This window comes from Mesoplodon densirostris, chromosome 10 (assembly GCF_025265405.1).
Source record: "Mesoplodon densirostris isolate mMesDen1 chromosome 10, mMesDen1 primary haplotype, whole genome shotgun sequence".
Taxonomy (NCBI): domain Eukaryota; kingdom Metazoa; phylum Chordata; class Mammalia; order Artiodactyla; family Ziphiidae; genus Mesoplodon; species Mesoplodon densirostris.
In genome coordinates, this window is record NC_082670.1 from 108,886,008 (window position 1) to 108,906,681 (window position 20,674).

General features: G+C 46.9%; 1 protein-coding gene across 2 annotated transcripts; it reads left to right on the top strand.

Moving 5' to 3' along the window:
* The first annotated feature begins 2,476 nt into the window (after positions 1-2,476).
* On the top strand, positions 2,477-20,116 carry RPN1 (ribophorin I). Of its 2 annotated transcripts, none has more exons than XM_060110612.1 (10): positions 2,477-2,823; positions 5,677-5,741; positions 7,189-7,495; positions 10,902-11,111; positions 12,113-12,305; positions 13,404-13,503; positions 14,292-14,430; positions 14,671-14,790; positions 18,147-18,392; positions 19,541-20,116. In XM_060110612.1, the coding sequence occupies exons 1-10, from the start codon at positions 2,560-2,562 to the stop codon at positions 19,721-19,723; spliced, it is 1,827 nt and encodes a 608-aa protein (XP_059966595.1). In that variant the 5' UTR covers positions 2,477-2,559; the 3' UTR covers positions 19,724-20,116. The 2 variants fall into 2 exon arrangements, with proteins under 2 accessions (XP_059966595.1, XP_059966593.1); XM_060110610.1 differs by having other exon boundaries at positions 2,478-2,706.
* The last annotated feature ends 558 nt before the right edge of the window (positions 20,117-20,674 follow it).

Sequence of the window (20,674 nt, forward strand, 5' to 3'; positions counted from 1 at the left end):
TATGTCATAAGTGCAAATACAGTGATCTGAGGACTCTTTAGATAACTACCTGCTCTACCTGCTTCAATCCACCAATCAGACCACCTCCCATTCCATCAGGGTAGCTTGCTGTTTGGATGCATTCCAGGGTTTCAGGAGACCTCTCTTTAAAGTGCAAAAATAACCTTTGTATCTGGTATCAGTTCCCACATAGGTGATGAGTTAGCACCTAAATGGCGGCACGTGTAGTTAAGGGCAAGTCAGAGTTTTCATCCTCATCCTCATCACACTCCTGGGCAAGAGTCCAGGACCCAGGGAAGATGCCGTTTCTGTCCTTGGGAAATAGACAAGATTTGTTAAGCCAGGTGTGCAAATGCACAGGCATTATTGCCTTGTCGTGGAAGAAATGAAGGAAGGAAACCTCACCCTATTTTTCTGTTGAACACTGAAATTGTCAAATACCGTCCTTAATGTTATGAGTGGCATTCATGCTGGACAATACAAACCAAAGCAAACAGGAACATCAGGCCTTTGCACTTGTATCTACATAATGTGTGTAATTAATGATTTATGTAGTCTTTTTTTTTTTTTTTTTTTTGGCTGTGTCCCTTGGCTTGTGAGATCCTAGTTTCCTAACCAGGGATCAAACCTGGGCCCCGCAGTGAAAGCACTGAGTCCTAACCACTGGACCGCCAGGGAATTCTCTATGTAGTTGTCTTTTAAAACAGAATTAAAAAGAAAGAAAGAAAAAAAAAACCCTACAAATAAAAAGTACTTTATATTGTCTTTTATATTTACCCACGTAGTTACCTTGATTGGTACTCTTCCCCCCGCCCCCGCCGTTTGGAATTGAGTTACTGTCTAGTGTCATTTCATTTTAGCCTGAACGATTCCCTTTATTATTTCTTGGAATGCAGGTCTGCTAGCAACAAATTCTCTCAATTTTTGTTTATCTGGGAATCTTCATTTCTCTTTCATTTTTATTTTATTATTATAGTGTATTACTTTAATTGACTTTTGGATGTTAAACCAAGCTCCTATTCTTGGGAAAGCCCACTTGATCATGGTATATAATTCTTTTTATATGTTGCTGGATTTGCTTTGCTAATATGTTGTTGAGAATATTTGCACATATATTCATAAAACACATTGGTCTGGCGGCTTCCCTGGTGGCACAGTGGTTAAGAATCCGCCTGCCAATGCAGGGGACACGGGTTCGAGCCCTGGTCCGGGAAGATGCCACATGCCGCAAAACAACTAAGCCCGTGCGCCAGAACTACTGAGCCTGCGCTCTAGAGCCCGCGAGCCACAACTACTGAGCCCGCGTGCCACAACTACTGAAGCCCGCGTGCCTACAGCCCATGTTCAGCAACAAAAGAAGCCACTGCAATGAGAAGCCCGCGCACCACAACAAACAGTAGCTCCCACTCGCCGCAACTAGAGAAAGCCCGCGTGCAGCAATGAAGACCCAACGCAGCCAAAAATAAATAAAATCAATTTATCGAAGAAAACAAAAAAACCCACATTGGTCTGTAGTTTGATGTCACTTGTGATGTCTTTGGTTTTGAAATCAGGGTAATGATGCCTCGTGGAATGAGTTCCTTCCTCCTTTTTTTTTTTTTTTTTTATTTTGCAGTACGCGGGCCTCTCACTGTTGTGGCCTCTCCCTTTGCGGAGCACAGGCTCCGGACACGCAGGCTCAGCGGTCATGGCTCACGGGACCAGCAGCTCCGCGGCACGTGGGATCTTCCCGGGCCGGGGCACGAACCCGTGTCCCCTGCATCGGCAGGCGGACTCTCAACCACTGCGCCACCAGGGAAGACCCCTCCTCTATTTTTGAGAAGAGCCTGTGCTCCCAGAGTGGGAGGCGTTGAAGAAGCAGACACAGAGAAGCTGGGGATCAGAGCGGGACCCTGGCCGGCTCTGCAGGCCTCCCAGCGCACATGAATCAGTTCTGCAGTTTTCAGGTGTAGTTGCTGCCTTCAGATTCCAGCTTCTGGGAGAGCGAGTCTGGCCTAGATTGGGTCTCATTCCCCCAAACGGAACTAATGCAAGTTCCTCAAAAGGATTGTGGAGTTCTGTGGCCCAGACTGCTCACCGTCTACAAGACATCTTCCCTCTCATTCTTCCACATCCAAAGTATGTTCTCTATTAAAAGGATGTCTTACTGCCTCTCTTTCGGATGGGTATGCAACTTAAAGCTCAATAAATGTTTCTTGAAGTAGTGAAAGGATGAATTAATAAAGAGAATGAAAATGGCTTCATGTTTAACGGAGAATTTGGGGGCAGTACTTTCTAAGCTAAAAAGTAACATACCGTTCACTCATCATCACTTCTTGTGGACAGACGCAGCCGGTGCTCTTCCTTCATCTTTGCCAGTGTTACCTCTGTGGGAGAGCGGTGGGGCGGCCAGGGCGCGCAAGCAGGCGCCCGGCGGGCCGCCCGTTGCCATGGAGACGGGGTCCTCGCTCCTGGGCGCCGCCATCTTGGTGCGCCGGCGGGCCCAATGGGCGGCTGCGCCGTGGCGGACACGGGGTGCACGAGCGGGTGGGCCACCTGCGGCCCAGCTCATTCACGGCCATGGAGGCGCCCGCAGCTCGCCTGCTGCCGCTGCTGCTGCTGATCGGGGCCTGGGCCCCGGCGCCGGGCCGCGCCTCCGCGGATGTGCCGCCGCTGATCAACGAGGACGTGAAGCGCACCGTGGACCTGAGCAGCCACTTGGCCAAGGTGACGGCCGAGGTGGTCCTGGCGCACGCGGGCGGTAGCTCCTCGCCCCGCGTCGCCTCCTTCCTGCTGGCTCTGGAGCCCGAGCTGGAGGCCCAGCTGGCGTACCTCGGCGTGCAGGTGAGCGGCGCCCGGGGACACGGGCCGGCCGGGAGGACCGGCGCCCGTCCCCGCCCCGGACACGTCAGCCCCGGCCGGCGGCGTGGGCGGCTGGGCCCGTGGCCTGCGGGGCGCCGCGCGGTGGTGCGGCCGGAGAGCGGATTCGCCAGGGAGGTGGGCTCCGTCCAGTGCGATCGCAAATGGAGCAGCTCCCCTGCTTCCAAGTTTGGAATCGTTTGAAACCGCTGTTAATATAACGCACTTCTTACGGTTACGAACGGCGGCTTCAAAAAATTTCCTTTTCCTTAAAGTTAGTTTAAAAGCTCGTGCAAGTAATACAGTACAGAAGGGGAAAGTCCAGTTCTCTCCCTCTCCCCGGCCGGTTCTCATTCTTACCGTAACGCAATAAATGCCTCCCAACTTTGCTTCTGTTCTGCCATGCATTTCCGTGATCATTTTTACGCCTCTCAAGGAAACAGTGTTGGCTTTGGGAATAGAGGGAATATACGTATACAGAGGTTTGCCTTCTATTACTGTTTTCCTTAAACACCATCCAGTAAGTGATTACCCAGTTACTGGTTTGGAGAATAGTCATTCCAGTGTCGTATTTCTTCTTAGCATACCTGACTGCTGAATTTGGAGCTATAAAGTTGCCTTTATGGGGATCATGCTTCTGAAATGACTCCTGTTTCCTTCTCATGCTTTGTCCATGATGAAACACGCAGTTTTACTTCAAGGTTTGTGGAAGGATGAATTAAAACTTCATTTGAATGTTCTGAATGTTAAATCCCATTCTTTTATAAAAGCTAATTATCATTTAGTGAGGTTACCACAGTATAACAAGACGACAGCAGAAGCTATCTGGCCACCATGCCGGAGAGCGCTTACAAGCTGGGTTATGGTACTGGTGTCTTATTGAGCATTTACCTGTGTCGGGTATTGTGGTAGGTATTTTAAGTACATTCTCATTTAACTCTCGTAAGAGCCCTTCGAGGTGTGCTGTTTCTGCTGGTGAGGACTGTAGTCTGGGAGGTTAAGTTGTTTAACCTCCTACATGATGTCTTAGAATAAAGAGTCCGGTTAGTTTGTTTCACGCTTTGTGTGTGTGTGTTCTTCACTGTACGACATTGCCTCTTCTGGCCTAGATGGTGTGAGGTAGGGTTCTGTTGGGGTATAAAACCTGTAGTCCCATCACCAGATTTATTCAGAACCATTTTTTGATTTTTAGTCCAAGAGCGAGATGAGTGAAACGGGTGTGTGTGCTCCCTTGTACCCCTGTCCCAATGAGAAACGTAACTGGATGATAAACTTAACCAGGAAGATGTGTATTTTCCAACAACTGACTGGGAGGCTTTGGTGAGGTCGCTAGAAATTGTTTCAGTGAATTATCTTCAACACTACATGTAGAACTTTAGGAACTGGTAGAGGAGGCCGTGATGATTATCGACTAGGAGCCAGTGGTTCCTTGTCTTTTTACTACCAGAGACTCATCGTACTATTTTTGCTTTCATGTGGATCCTATATTTGAAATATTTTGTTTCTCTAACCTTTTATTAGATTACACATTGAATCTAGTAAATATTTAGAAGTGATAATAAATATTTCTTAAGGCAAATCAACATATAACTGAGCGATGAGAGTTCCTGATAAGCACAAGTATACTAGAATGTTCCCACTGTGATAGGATTCTAGTAAAAGTAGTGAAATTTGTTGTTTTTATTAGGCTGTACAACTTTGTTGAGGATGATTGTATGATAACTTTTAGGCTTTTTGAAATATTACAAATAGCTTTCTCATTATAGCTTTGTATACCCTATTGGGAAGCACTGCTCCAGTCTTAAAAGGTGGTCTTAAATTTTTTTTCTTTTGGTGGAGGTTGGGTTGGCAAAGAGATCAGTGCTGTGTGTGTAAGTTTTTTCCTTAGAATCTGTTCCACAATCTCATTCAAGATGCCTACTCTTTCTCAGAAAGACCCTGCAGGCTGCCGGAGTTGGCATCCTTTTCCTGGTTGCACAGCTGGTTGCAATGAAGGATAATAAAAGAGTGTGCCACACAGTGGCCATTGCTTTTGCCACTGTTAACTTCTTTTGCGCAAGTAAAATCAGTTTTGGTTATGCATGAGACTTTTCTTCTACAACAATAAATAGGGACTTCCTTGGTGGTGCAGTGGTTAAGAATCCACCTGCCAGTGCAGGGGACACGGGTTCGAGCCCTGGTCCAGGAATATCCCACATGTCATGGAGCAACTAAGCTCGTGTGCCACAACTACTGAGCCTGTGCTCTACAGCCCTTGAGCCACAACTACTGAGCCCATGCGCCGCAACTACTGAAGCCTGCACCGCACACTCTAGGGCCTGCATGTCGCAGCAAGAGAAGCCACTGCAATGAGAAGCCCCGCGCACCGCAATGAAGAGTAGCCCCTGCTCGCCACAACTAGAGAAAGCCCTTGCGTAGCAACGAAGAGCCAACGCAGCCAAAATAAAAATAATACTGGGAGTTTTTCTATGCATAGCCATATTGGAATGTAAATGAAGAAGAAAACGTCCAGAAAGAAACCTTTCTGGCCTTTCTATTTGGAAGTGTAAACTGTATTTGGAAGCGTAATTTTAATTTGTATGCGTGTATTTGATCATTCAGGAAAATATTATGATTTTCTAGAGCATATCATACAGCTTATTCAGTGCAAAAGTAGGTCTTTTGACAGTGTTCTTGTATCTCACTTGAAAAATTGTTACTGAAACCAGAATTCAATCTTTGCAAAGTTCTGGTGGTTTGAATGTTTTAATGTGGACTTCTGCGGCAGTTAGTTAATTGTTGACTCAAAATTTAGAGACTAAAAGACAAAAAAGAATAACTTCCTTTGTCCTTTTACAGGTGAAGGGAGAGGATGAGGAAGAGAACAATCTGGAAGTACGAGAAACCAAAATTAAGGGTAAAAGGTAAGGTAACTGTCAGAATATCTATCTCTGTCTTGCCTTGTCTGGTTGTAGGTTATCACATCAGGGCTGGAGTCATAACTAGGAGAGCCGCTTAGAATGGGCCCAGCGTGTTAGAGGCTGTCTCAGTTAACAGAGTGTGTGGTAGCAGGCGACAGGTTTCCTGCATTCTGGACCCACTTATGATGTCTTTTCTGAGTCCTAGTGCTGAAATTGGACTGCCCTGAGAGTGGCAGTGTGTTTCACAACAGGAAAGTAGCTACTTCCATGCCAGATCAGGTCTCTAATCTATGGGGGTAGGGATCCCCAGCCAATAGATGGGAAACTGGTGGGTGAGACCTGCAGGCAGTTTGCCTCAGCTGACACCCTCCCATCGCTGCTTGGCTACCGTCCTGTTTCCAAGGGGTAGACAGCCTTACCACACCTCCTCACCAGCCTTCAGGGCACTGAAAGTGATGCCTTTTATTTTATTTTATTTTATTTATTTATTTATTTTTAAATTTTTGGCTGCGTTGGGTCTTTGTTGCTGTGCGGGCTTTCTCTAGTTGCGGTGAGCGGGGGCTGCTCTTCGTTGTGGTGCACGGGCTTCTCATTGCGGTGGCTTCCCTTGTTGCAGAGCACAGGCTCTACGGTGTGCGGGCTTCAGTAGTTGTGGCACGCGGGCTCTAGAGTGCAGGCTCAGTAGTTGTGACACATGGGCTTAGTTGCTCCGCGGCATGTGGGATCTTCCCGGACCAGGGCTCGAACCCGTGTCTCTTGTGTTGGCAGGCAGATTAACCACTGTGCCACCAGGGAAGCCCAAAAGTGATGCTTTTTCGCGGGAGGTAGACTGAGCTCTTTGAACATGAAGCCTGGGTTTGAACTTGCCTTCTTCTCTGCTTTAACCTCAGTACCTAGCAGGGGGCCTGGCACTTGTTATTTATTTTAAAACACTTTACTAAGGATAGTTTTCAAACACACGTTAAAAAGCAGGAAGGGGCTTCCCTGGTGGCGCAGTGGTTAAGAATCCGCCTGCTAATGCAGGGGACACGGGTTCAAGCCCTGGTCCGGGAAGATACCGCATGATGCGGAACAACTAAGCTCGTGCACCACAACTACTGAGCCCGCAAGCCACAACTACTGAGCCCGTGCGCCACAACTACTGAAGCCCGCGCGCCTAAATCCCGTGCCCCGCAACAAGAGAAGCCACCGCAATGAGAAGGCCACGTACTGCAACGAAGAGTGGCCCCCGCTCGCTGCAACTAGAGAAAGCCCGCGTGCAGCAACAAAGATCCAACCCAGCCAAACATAAAATAAATAAATTTTTTTTAAAAGGCTTAAATTAATAGGTTGAAGGTAATCTCTTAGAAGTAACTGCTTTTATCTTGGTACAAAATTTTGCTGTGACTTTAAGCTGCTGCTCTCTTTTCAGTTTCTTGATCTCTCTTGTTTCTCCTCATTCTTGCTCTAGCGGGAGATTCTTCACCGTCAAGCTCCCAGTCGCTCTTGATCCCGGGGCCAAGATTTCAGTCATTGTGGAAGCCGTTTATACCCATGTGCTTCAGCCATATCCAACCCAGATCACCCAGGCGGAGAAACAGTTTGTGGTGTTTGAGGGGAACCATTATTTCTACTCTCCCTACCCGACCAAGACACAGACCATGCGTGTGAAACTCGCCTCCCGAAACGTGGAGAGCTTCACCAAGCTGGGGAACCCCACGCGCTCCGAGGACCTCCTGGATTACGGACCTTTCCGCGATGTCCCTGCCTACAGTCAGGTGGGCCCTTGTGGAGTCCAGGCCACCCCTGTCCGCTGCAGAGCATACCTCCTGTGGGGGTGACTACGCATGGAGGGGCTTGGGTGGGAATCCAAAGCACTATGTCAGATCATCCCCAGAGTTTTAACCTGCCGAGAAGTGACTCCGTGGGGCTCACTGTCCTCATTCTGGGAGTTCAGATACAGGCTGGGGCTTGAGGAGGACTTTTTAAAGGAGGTGGGACTTGGGGGAGCAGGAAACAAGGCATTCTGGGCAGAGGCGACAAAGGGGGGACAAAGGCGCGGGGATGGGAAAATGTGAGCTCTGCTGGCCCTGGTGGCTGGGGTTAGCTGCTGGTGGTGTTGCTGAGCCTAGGGCGTGGGCCTTAAAGGCAGAGGGAGTGATGAAGGCTTAAAAAAGATGTTGTTATTATGGGACGTTTCAAACACACAGAAGTATAGAGTATGGTAAACGACAGCCATCTGTCGCTGAGATTCAGTGGTTGTCAGGCTATTGCTACAATGCTTCAGCTGTCCTTTCTCTATCTTTTCTTTGCTCTGTACTCTCAGGGTAGAGTTTTTGAAGTACAGGTTTTCAAATCAAAGCATATGAACATTTAAAAATCTCTTGCTGAAAAAAAAAAAAAAAATCTCTTGCTGTATTGCCAAATGCTTTTTCAGAAAATTTAGCCAATTTATTATGGCACCAGCACTATGAAACTGCCAGTTTCCCCATACCTGTGCCGGTATTGGCATTAAATGCTGTTAACTACAATTATAATAAAATAACAAAGTAAAATAACCTTATCTTGTCTACTTCTTGGACTTTTGGGAAAGAAACGTGTTTTTCTGGTCCTTTTGTCCTTTTTTTTTTCTTCCACTTTTAATGAGATTAAATTGACATACAGCACTGAGTAAGTTCAAGGAGTACAGTATCATGATTTGACTTATATCATGAAATGATTGTCACAGGGAGCTTAGTGCACATTCATCATCTCATACAGACACAAAATTAAAGAAATAGGTACCTGTTCAGACCTTGGCTCCAGTTTTGGTGCTTCATATATAAATTATATGCGACGAGGGGCTGTGAAATTAAAAGAAAAAAAGTTAAGGAAATAGAAAAAAATTTTTTCCTTGTGATAAGAACTCTTAGGATTTACTCTCTTAGCTTTCATATGTAATGTACAGCAGTGCTAATTATATTTATCACGTTGTACGTCACATCCCTAGTACTTATTTATGTTACAGCTGGAAGTTTGGACCTTTTGACCACTTCCTCCAATTCTCCCTCCGTCCCGCCTCTGCCTCTGGGGGCCACAAATCTGATATCTTTCTCTATGAGTTTGTTTGCTTGGTTCTTGGTTTTCAAAGTGTCATTAACCTACAACACTGTGTTAGTTCCTGTTATACAATATATTGATTCAGTATTTCTGTACATTTCAAAACGAGCACCACAATAAGTGCAGTTACGATATGTCACCATACAAAGATATTACATAGTTATTGACTTCCCCACACTGTACATTTCATACTTGTCTCATTTATTTTGCAACTGGAAGGTTGTACCTCTTAATGTGCCTCACCTATTTCTCTCCTTCCCTGACCCCCCCCCCACCTCTGGCAACCACCTGTTTGTTCTCTATAACTCTGTTTCTATTTTGTTCATTTGTTTTCTAGATTCCACATATAAGTGAAATCATACAGTATTTGTCTTTTTCTGATTTATTTCATTTAGCATAGTACCCTCTAGATCCATCCATGTTGTCACAAATGGCAAGGTTCCATTCTTTTTTATGACTGAGTAGTGTTCCACTGTGTGTGTGTGTGTCTCACATCTTCTTTATCCACTTAGGGCACTTAGGTTGCTTCTGTATCTTGGCTGTTGTAAATGATGCTGCTATGAACTTTGAGGTGCATTCAACTTTTCTAAGGAGTGTTTTTCATTTTGTTTGGATAAATACCAGGAGTAGAATTGCTGGGTCATATGGTAGTTGTATTTTTAATTTTTTAAGGAACCTCCATACTGTTTTCTTTTGTGGCTGCCCCACTTTACATGCCCCGCAACAGTGCGTGAGGTTTCCTTTTTCTCTACATCCTCACTAACACTGGTTATTTATTATCTTTTGATAAGAGCCACTCTGACAGGTGTGAAGTGAGAGTAGCTCCTTGTGGTTTTGATTTGCCTTTGCCTGATGATTAGCGATGTTGAGCATCTTCTCATTTGCCTGTTGGCTCTCTGAATATCTTCCTTGGAAAAATGTCTATTCAGATCCTCTGCCCATTTGTAAATTGGGTCCTTTGTTTTTTGATGTCAGGTTGTAGGAGTTCTTTGTACAGTTTGGATGTTAATCCCCTATTGGCTGTATCATTTGCAAATATCTTCTTCCATTCAGTAGGCAACCTTTTCATTTTGTTGGTAGTTTCCTTAGCTGTACAAAAGCTTTTTAATTTGATGTTTTTCTGGTCTTGTTGTAATTTTACTTTTAAAAAAATTTGTTATTCAGTTTATTTAAATTAAAAAGAAACAAAACAGTTCACCCATTTCTCCCACCCATGCCTCTGGCAACCACCAATCTGTTCTTTGTATCTGTGACCAGAAAGATTTCTTAATAGTAACTGCTGGGCCTCTGGGTTTTTTATTTGTAAAATTGGGGATAAGTAGTAATTACTTCATTGTGATGTTTTGAGGATTAAATGAAATTCTGTGCTTATTCAGAGCTCATAAAGAGTGCCTGATACATACATACATGTCAACTCCATAAATGTTATCTTAAAAAGTCTCTTCTGTGAACTTTTCCAGATGAATTTTCTTCAGGTTAGACCAATCCAGTAATGCTACGTGTCTCCCTCAGTTATGAGTTATTTGTTAGCTCACTGGTGAGAGGTTATGTCTTCATTAGATCTTATATTTATTTCCTAGTTACAGTTTTTCTTTATTTACAGCTTAAGATTTTATTTTATTTTAAAACTGTAAAAATTGGTTTAAAAAGATCAATTTAAAAAGCTCATTTGAAGAAATTTGGAAAACAAGAACTACAAGGAGAAAGTAGAAATAATCTGTAATTCTGTTTCCTATCTGTGTTGAGATTCTCATGTGTCTCAGCTCAGGTTCTGTTTTCTTTTTCTCACATAGTCGCTCTAAAATAAGAAGTATAGACAATTTTGTTTGTAAAACAAATGATGTTTACGTTGGAACCTAAAACAGCTTTGTGTATTGCATCTTTCCCATTAATAATATATCGTGAATACTTCCATGTCATTGCAGTACAGACAGCACAGTTGAACCATTCTGTTGCATACATTACATGTGTCACAGTTTAACCATCCTGGTACTGATGCATAGGTTGATTCCAATCAGTTTGCTTTAAGCTAGTGTTGATTTCTCTGTCACCAGACTTTGAGCTGCTTGTTTCCTTCCTCTCCAGGACACTTTTAAAGTACATTCTGAGAACAACAGCCCTTTCCTGACCATCACCAGCATGACCCGAGTCATCGAGGTCTCCCACTGGGGTAACATTGCTGTGGAGGAAAACGTGGACCTGAAGCACACGGGGGCTGTGCTGAAGGGGCCTTTTTCACGCTATGATTACCAGAGACAGCCAGATAGTGGAGTCTCCTCCATCCGTTCTTTTAAGGTATGGACTGTTGGACTTGGACATCGGGGAAACTATGACTATCACATCTGTCCTTTCTTTTGCTTTTTGAAAGTAGCTAATTATGGACAGTCGTTGGGATTGACTGGTGTTCAGGTAGTTGAGTGACAGTGTTAGAACCAACAGAATGTTAAAAAAAAAAATCGCCCCCAGGAATTCCAGTGGTTAGGACTTGGCATTTTCACTGCTGTGGCCCAGGTTCAATCCCTGGTTGGGGAACTAGCATCAGGGCCCAAAAAAATAAAAGACCCCATTTATATAAGTAAGTCATGTTTTTTAAAGAAAATTTGAATAATGGAAAAAGGAAAAACAAACCCAGGCACTAGTTTTGCTGACACTCTTTTATATATTTCCTTTTTCTTTTATGATACTGTTTTTAAAAAACATTTGATCATATTGCATATACAGTTTTGTATCTTTTTCTGTCTTATAAATGAAATCCTAGAAGCATTTTCACGTACTTAAGTATTACAGAAGCGCTCACTGTGCGAACAAAGGCATTACATTTTCCTCTCGATTATCAAAATATGCTTACAGATTTGGAAATAAATAATTAAAAATAAGTAAAGATTTTTTAAAATTAGGTAAAAATATTAGGTGGAAACCCCTTTCATAAGTAAACCATAAACCACCTAGCGATTTCATGTGATTTCCTCCATCTTTAGTTTGCTTTCCTGCAAAATAACAGATTATTTTTACCTTTGTATTAAGTCTTTAGCATTTGCAAAGGTATTTATGAGTCTGTTATTTACTGTTTAGAAGAATTTGGCTACTTACCAACCTTGATTGAGAAGCAGATGAGGCATCTAGATATTTTGAAGCCTTTCGTGGGAAGTTAGACTCTCCTCAGGTTGTTCACAGTTTGGAGACTATTAAGTAGTTATGTGATGAAGAGCTTGGTGCAGGAAGTCTTTTCTGGACTTAGGATACTTCCTCTGCGTCAGTTTCTGGAATCTTCAGAAGGTATACTCACTCTCTTGCAGACCATCCTTCCTGCTGCTGCACAGGATGTTTATTATCGGGATGAGATTGGCAATGTTTCCACCAGCCACCTTCTTATTTTGGATGATTCTGTAGAGATGGAAATCCGGCCTCGCTTTCCTCTTTTTGGCGGGTGGAAGACCCATTACATCGTCGGCTACAACCTCCCAAGCTATGAGTACCTGTATAATTTGGGTCAGTTTTCAATTGTTAGAGAGTTGAAAAGGGAAAGACTGTCTTTTTCTTTAATTTCCTGTGGGTTTGTTTTGTGTTGTGTCGTGTGTGTGTGTGTGTGTGTGTGTGTGTGTGTGTATGTGTGAGTGTGAGATAATTGCCAGTCCTTTTAGATGGGGAGAGTGTATTCTCTTGTCATTCTTAGGAAGGCTGGGATATCAGCAACAACTTTTCATGGGTGGGTATAAATTACTGTTGTAAAAGTGATACCTGCATATGGTAATCAATTCACATAGGACAGTAAAAAGCTTCTTACCCCCAGTTCTAGCATAAGAAGGAACTGCTTAAATTCTTTACACTTGAAATATTTAAAAAATAAAAAATTCAGAGAATAATAAACACTTTCACACAAGCACCCAGAACTACTGATTATAAACATTTTGTCATATTTCCAAGTCTTTCTTTTTAAAACCTTTTTAATGCAAAATAAAGTAGAGTAAATCACACAAAACTAATGTAAAGCTCAGTAAATTATAAGAGGAACACCTTGTAGCCATCACTCAGGTGATCACTCAAGAAACTGAAATTTGCCAGCCGCTCGGAAGGCCCTCACGTACCTCCTCTTTTCCCCACAACAGTGGTCACCGTCCTGCCTTTTGGGAGCCACTCTCTTGAATGTCTTCATCGTTCTGTCACCCACTTGTATGTCTCTAGATACTCTAGTTCTGCATTTTTCAAAAAAGTTGATTTGTCTTGTCAGCCTCTAGTAATCCATAGTTTCCTCCTCCATCTCTTTTCCTCATGGTTTATCTGTTGAAGAACTTGACCTTATTTGTAGTGTAGCCCATGGTCTGGATTTTGCTGATTGCGGGTCAGAGTGCAGGGCAGCACATTGCTCTGTCTTCCGTATTTCTAGCCCACTGACAGCTGTCTCTGGAGCCTGATCAGACTCAGGTCGATCCTTTCAGCAAGACTCAGCTGATGTGTTTTCATTGAAGGCACACAGTCGGTGGTGGCTGGTGTCTCCTTTTGTGACATTCAGGGCCTAGATTCTAGTACTTTACTTACAAAAAAGACACGCACAAAACCAGTCACAGCTGTGTCTGCTTGACCCTCCAGGAGACCAGTATGCATTGAAGATGAGGCTTGTGGACCACGTGTTTGATGAACAAGTGATAGACTCTCTGACTGTGAAGATCATCCTGCCAGAGGGGGCCAAGTGAGTCTGACCTCCCTTCCTGTCTCCCTTCCTGGTGGTGCCCCTCTTGGCACCTCAGGGGGACGTAGGGTACTAGGGCGCAGAGGGGCTTCCGTTGGAGTTTAAACTGAGACATATGACTCAATGAGGGCACAAGATTCGCTTATGAGCTATCCCAACACAGCCCTTTCTATGACAGGGGCAGGATTCACAGCAGGCCAGAGTGATGGCCTGAGCCCGATGAGGTGACTGGCAAAAGGAAAGAACCGCAGAGTTGAGGCAGCTGGGTGGCCTTGGGCTGTGCTCCTAGGAAGGGGAGGGATAGTGGAGGCGGCTTTGTCTTGTCCTGGGCGTGTCACACCAGGTTCAGAAGGTGGGGGGGGAGGGTGGTCTCAGATGGTACATCAGGTTCCATGGTTATAAACAGAGGGAGCTGGCTTTGGCCAGTTTAAGCAGAAAGGAAGGAATGTGGAAGGGTAAGGGATCTCATCAAATGTTGGCCTAAGTTGAAGAACCAGGCTTGGGGAAGGACAGAGCCACGGCGTCTCTACGAGTCCAGTTGGCAGAAGCCAGTGGACGCTCACAGGGCCACCTGCCCTTGGCATGGGCGACAGAACATTCTCATACTCAGGGCTTTCTGACAGTGGGTCCGCGGTCTCGGGGGGTTGGGTGTTCCCTGTGGTGGGAGGGGAGCAGAGTGGAGTAGAACTCGTGACCCTGGAAGACCCCTTGGGCCTTGGATCCTCACTGTGAACCTGGCGGGTCAGTGCCGTTTGTCTGAGGCTCAGTTTCCTCCCGTCGGCATCTAGGAACATCCAAGTGGACAGTCCCTACGAGATCAGCCGAGCCCCTGATGAGCTGCACTACACCTACCTGGACACGTTTGGCCGCCCCGTGATCGTGGCCCACAAGCAAAACCTGGTGGAACAGCACATTCAGGACATGGTGGTACGCGCTCCACAGCCCTGCCTCCCAGGCCTCCTCCCTGGAGAGTGGCTGCAGGGTCAGGGGCTTGCCACCCTCTCCTCCTTGCCTGGAGTGGTTTGGGCACAGCCGCCTCTGGGGGCGGGGGTGGGGCCGACGGCGGGGGCAGCCCGGACAGTTGTAGGCCTGGCGAGGCCCCTTCGCCCCCAGGTTTCCGAGTCCGGGGGGACCTGTGTGTCAGCGTGTGTTCCTGGCTCCCCCCAGGTGCACTACACCTTCAACAAGGTGCTCATGCTGCAGGAGCCCCTGCTGGTGGTGGCTGCCTTCTACGTCCTGTTCTTCACCGTCATCGTCTACGTCAGGCTGGACTTCTCCATCACAAAGGTACCCAACTCAGCTGCCTGCAGAGTGCGCTTGACTCGCTTTCCCAGCGCCCGGCTGCGTGACATACGCCTCTACCCTGCCTGTAGCCTCAGCTGACCGTTACCCTAGAGACCCCTCCTTTTGTTGCTATGGTCACAGACATGCGCTGTTGAAGGAGACAGGTTGCTGCTGGCGGCTAGTTCCCTGGAGAGAGGCGGTGGGCAGAGCGTGTGCCCAGAAAGGCTCCCGGGGAAGTGACTGGCAGAAGAGGTGGGGCGGGGCCTTTGGCTGGAGGGAGCAGCTTGTGGGACAGCATGGCAGGCTTTTGCTGGGGCCTGTGGGTGGCAGTTGGTACTAATGAGCAAGGACGTTGGTCTGGCTGGTTCCGTAGACCAGTGAGGCTGCCCCGGGGTAGCTGCTGGCCTTGTCACGCAGAAGGGCTGAGTCTAGGTTTTACTGTGACATATCCCCATTTTCTAAGCTATAAAAATTACTTTGGTTTTATTAATTTAAAAAATCCCGAGTTTTAAAATAATTCTGCATTTAGACATTTTGCAAGAATAGTAAAACGAACTCTTGTGCACTCTTCACCTGGACGGAGTGGTTAACATTTGGCCTCGCTGTCGTACATACCCTTCCTGAGCCGTTTAAGTTGCCCACCTCCCTTGAATACTTAGCGCGTGTGCACAGCCTGACCGCAAGGGCCCCGTTTCACACAGCCAGAGCACAGTGATCGAAGTTGGGAATGCGACGTTGCTCTAATAACAACCAGCACCCAGTCCAGGCTCAAATTTTGCTGATCACCCCAAGGGTAACTTTTCATACTTCAGAATTCAGTTGAGGATGATGCATTGCATTTAGTTGTCATTATTTCCTTAGTCTGCTTTAATCTGGGACACTCCTCAGCCTTTGTAGGTAATTTAGCTTTCTTATGTTTCTCCTTGAAAATTCAGATGATGCATGTTTGGCAAGAGCATTATAAAGTGGTGCTCTGTCTGCAGTGCATCGCGTTGGGAGGTACCTGATGTCATTTGGTCCGGGGTTGGTGATACTGACTCTCCTTGGTTGAGTTGGTGCCTTTCTTGGTTTATTCACTGTAAAGTTACTATTTTTCTCTTCGCAATTAATATATAATCTGTTTGAGGCTATATAAGTATCATATATATTCACCCGTTAGTTACAGTATTTATTACTAATTCTTATCTGAATCTGATAGTTGTGGTGGCTGAAAAACTATGGTGCCTTTTACCTTACCAGGTTGTTTTCTATCATTCGTTTGGATTCATGTGTTTTTTTATTGGATTACTGCCCACTGTGCTGTTCCTTTTGATGCTCAAGTGTCCCAGGCTTGATTGTCTGTCTACATCATATTTTTGAGCACTTCCTTATTGTGGTGTGCAGCAATACGTTTCCAGCATATCTTGTACTTTCTCCAAGGAGCTCCGGTTCCTTTCAGTGCAGAATGGTACCTGGAGACCATGATCTGGGAGCTGGTTGTGATCACTGCTTTTGGAGCATCTCTGCTCCTCAGCCCTTTCAGCAGACAGAGCCGGGAGATAAATACATGTGGTATTTGAAATATGAGTTATTCCAGTCTAACACCGAAGAGTTCTTTGCCTGGATCCCAACATCAGTGTGTTTGTTTATTTGCTGAAGTCTGTAAACAAAACAAAACAGTTCCACAGTTGCTGCACTCGTACCACTACAAACACCAAACCTACCAGTAGAGCGCCAAGTTTCTTGGCAGTTGTTTTTGTCTTTATTTTTTTTAATTTATTTATTTATTTTTGGCTGCATTGGGTCTTCGTTGCTGTGTCCAGGCTTTCTCTGGTTGCGGCGAGCGGGGGCTACTCTTCATTGCGGTGCGTGGGCTTCTCATTGTGGTGGCTTCTCTTGTTGTGGAGCACAGGCTCTAGGCTCCTAGGCTTCAGTAGTTGTGGCTCGCAGGCTCCAGAGTGTGGGCTCAGTAGTTGTGGTGCGTGGGCTTAGTTGCTCCGTGGCATGTGGGAACTTCCAATATCGGGGATCAAACCCACGTCCCCTGCATTGGCAGGCGGATTCTCAATCACTGTGCCACTAGGGAAGCCCTTTTTTTTTTTTTTTTTGCGGTACGCGGGCCTCTCACTGTTGTGGCCTCTCCCGTTGCGGAGCACAGGCTCCGGATGCGCAGGCTCCAGATGCGCAGGCTCAGCGGCCATGGTTCATGGGCCCAGCCGCTCCGCGGCATGTGGGATCCTCCTGGACCGGGGCACGAACCCGTGTCCCCTGCATCGGCAGGCGGACTCTCAACCACTGCGCCACCAGGGAAGCCCGGGAAGTCCTCTTTTTGTCTTTAGATTGAGACTATAGTGTCAGAGTAGTGTGATCCCAAGGTAGTTGCTCTGTTCTTCTTTCCCATGTTACTCATTTGAAAGGTAGTTAGGTTCATTTATGCTTGAATTTTATTCTGGTTTCTTCCTCCATCATTGGTAATATTTAATGTTGGTTGTGATACTGTAAAACATTAACCAAGTTCTCAATTGAGAACTTGAAAATGGTGTGGTTTCCTCCATCCTGTACCACCCTGCCTTGTAGGGAACAATTTCATCAGTTCCCTAGGTAGCCTTTCTGATTTGTTTATTTTGCAAAAATAGGCCGATATTTGATTCTTATTTTCTTCTTTTGTACACAAAAGGTAGCAACAGCATATCTATTTTTCACTGTTTTTTTCACTTAACTAACGTATCCTGAAAATCACTCATGTCAGTTCGTAGAGAGCTTTCTTCCTTGTTACTTATTTTTTTATAGCTACAGAGGACTCTCTTGTATGGATGGGTCATGGTTTATTCCACCGATTTCCTGTGTCTACATCTCTGTTTTAAAGCTTTGAAAATTGATTGAGGAAAAAAAACTAATTGTGGGCCAAATCGACCTTCTGCAGGCCAGAGTCAGCCTTTGAGCATGCCCGGTTAGGGCTTCTGCAGTAGCCCACTGGTGAGGGATTCTGGGGAGTACATGGGGTCGTGTCTGAAGGGCCGTGGCTGGCTAAGGAGATGGGGCTTCACCCTTTAGGCCCTGGAAGTCTTCCCCGGCCCGAGATGGAACTTCTCCTCCTTCAGCACCTCACACCCCTCTCACGGTGCACCCTGGCTTTAGTATCCCTTTTATACCAGTCTGTCTGTCCTGCTGGACTTGGATGTGAACGCCTGCTTCATCTTCCTGTCCCGTCCTGCCCGTTGCTGACCCGTTCCAGGGTCAGTGTCGGCAGGCGTGTGATGCTCTGACTTTCCAAGATGGCGGCTTTCCTCGTGCGTGGGCTAGTGGTGGGTGCTCCTTGGGAGGAGGAGGCCGAAGTGGGCTCAGGGCTGATGTCATCACACGCGGTGTCTCTCCCCCAGGATCCGGCTGCAGAAGCCAGGATGAAGGTGGCCTGCATCACAGAGCAGGTCTTGACCCTGGTCAACAAGAGACTAGGTCTCTACCGTCACTTTGACGAGACAGTCAATAGGTACAAACAGTCCCGGGACGTGTCCACCCTCAACAGTGGCAAGAAGAGCCTGGAAACGGAGCACAAGGCCTTGGCCAGCGAGGTGGCGCTGCTGCAGTCCAGGCTGAAGACGGAGGGCTCCGACCTGTGCGACAGAGTAAGTGCCTGCCGCCGCCGAGGCACCCGGCTCGTTCCTGCCTTGCCCAACATGGCTTGCTCGCCGCTGGCCTGTGGGGTGGGCGTGCCCAGTTACGGCCGCGTCGCGTGGCGCCGACCCTTGGGGTGGAACGAGATCTCGGCTTTTGGTTGTGAGCTGGATTTGGAGGAAGCGCTGCTGGCCTCCACAGCACTGGTGTTGAGAGCAGCTGCTTCCTCTCCTGGAGGCCGGACTGGACGAGGCTCCAGGTTGCTCGGGCTGCAGGGAGACGCACGCAGACTTAGAAGTGTGGGTTTGAATCCAGGCCCTGATTCAGACTTTCTGAACCTGAGCAGGTTACCTAACTTGTGTGCCTCAGTTTCCTCATCTCTAAAATGTGGGAACTGTTAATCCTTACTGAGCTCACAGCGGCCATGTGAAATGAGTTAGTGCATGTGAAGCGCCAGGAACCCTGCCTAGGACGTGCTGCATGAGTTCTTGGCGCTTGTAAATGAGGCTAAAAGCCCCCGGGGTGCCCTTCTGGGCCCCCGACCACCCTCTCCACGCGCCCCCACCCACTCCTGCTCCCTCTCCGCACCCTGTGCTGTTTTCTTCCGCACACCCGCCCCTTTGTGAACCCATGTATCCGTGTGCTTAAGTATTTGTTGTGCGTCACTTCCCGAGGGTGAGGTGCCACACCTGTCGTTACTGCTGTTTTCCAGAGCGTAGAGTCGTGCCTGGCTTCATGGCTTACAAGTATTTGTTGAGTGTTGAATCAAGGTGGCTAGAAAAGGCCTCAGCCTGACACCCAGGTGGTGATAACAGGAGTCGCCCGCCCGCTGCCGTTGGCCCTCTGCCCGACCAAGTCCCTGGCCCAGTTTGGCCGTGGGAGGGAAGAGAACAAACGTTCACTGAGTGCCTGCATGTGCCCGGCACTGTGCCGGGCGGTGTTGGTGTCTCCACACTCGATCCTTACAGTCTCTCTACATCTGGGGCCGGGGGTGGTGAAGGGCCTGGCTCACAGGGCCCAGAGCTTGCAGGAACAGGCCTTACAGGGGGTGAAGCTGGCCTCTCCCTGCACAGCAGCCCCTCTGCCCCGGGAGGGGGTGGGTCTGCGGGGCGGGGCCGCGGAGGGCACTCGAGCCCTGCCCTGCTCTTGCCTCGGCCAGGTGAGCGAAATGCAGAAGCTGGACGCGCAGGTCAAGGAGCTGGTACTGAAGTCGGCAGTGGAGGCCGAGCGGCTGGTGGCTGGCAAGCTCAAGAAAGACACGTACATCGAGAACGAGAAGCTCATCTCGGGAAAGCGACAGGAGCTGGTCACCAAGATCGACCACATCCTGGATGCCCTGTAGCCCTGCACTTCCAGAGGGCAGGGTGGGAGTGGAGAACATCAAGGCCAGCAAATGCTGGTTCTGTGTTTTGCAAAAGGCCTTCCAGGAAGAAGGAAGCCAGGCTCTGCTTCAGGCAATACAAGAAGCTTAGTTTTTGTCCCTAAAATGTTCCTTTAAAAAAAAACAAAACCAAAAAAACTTAAATGTCATTAAAAACAGAATATTGTTGTGTTTTGAACAAAGAAATTTGTGAGTTGGTTGTGTTTGTTCTGAAGCCTAGGATATCCTTTCCACCTGTAAGCCCCCTGTTTTATGCCCTTCTGACTCCTGATGTTTGGGTATTTTACAGGCGTGTGTGTATGTTTTTTAAAGCATGTGTGACCAAATGAAAATAAAGCTGGAACGGTGAACATCTCTTCTGTTCTGTTGAAAGTCTCTCGTAACTTATTTCTTAACTTTGAGGATAGTACTTTTATCAAGTGCTTTTTATCCATTAAATAATGGATTCGCTCCTGAGAGCAAGTCTGCATGGCAAGTGTTGGTTACATTTTACATATTAGAACACTGATGCCACAAAGGTAAAGTGGCCTAGGTAAGATCCCACAACAGAGTGGGGGCGTGTCAGAGTGCTTGTGTCCTGGGCTCTTCTGGGCACTAAGGAAACAATGAGCAGAGCAGAGATGGCTCTTGTGGAGAACAGTCACGTGATCAGCACAGACTCAGTCACAAACTGATAGAACCCTGTAAGGAAGAGGGACAGGGTCCTCTGAGGGTAAACACAGGGGAGCACTGGATGGGGATGGGAGTTGGGGAAAGCTTCCCCGAGAAAGTGGCATAGCGTGTGCCAAGGCCCTGGGGCTTGAGGACCTGAAGGGAATCCAGAGAGTGGGGTATAAAGTGTATGACACAGGGCTGCAGAGCTGGAAGAGCCCAGACAAGACAGGGCTTTATAAGTCTGCCCAGGCTTTTGGC

Bases quoted from the DNA above. Each gene is read 5' to 3' on its own strand.
- RPN1 (XM_060110612.1), top strand. From the start codon at position 2,560: ATGGAGGCGCCCGCAGCTCGCCTGCTGCCGCTGCTGCTGCTGATCGGG. The intron at 12,306-13,403 runs GTCAGTTTTCAA...TTGACCCTCCAG, and splicing joins TGAGTACCTGTATAATTTGG to GAGACCAGTATGCATTGAAG. The intron at 14,791-18,146 runs GTACCCAACTCA...TCTCTCCCCCAG, and splicing joins TGGACTTCTCCATCACAAAG to GATCCGGCTGCAGAAGCCAG.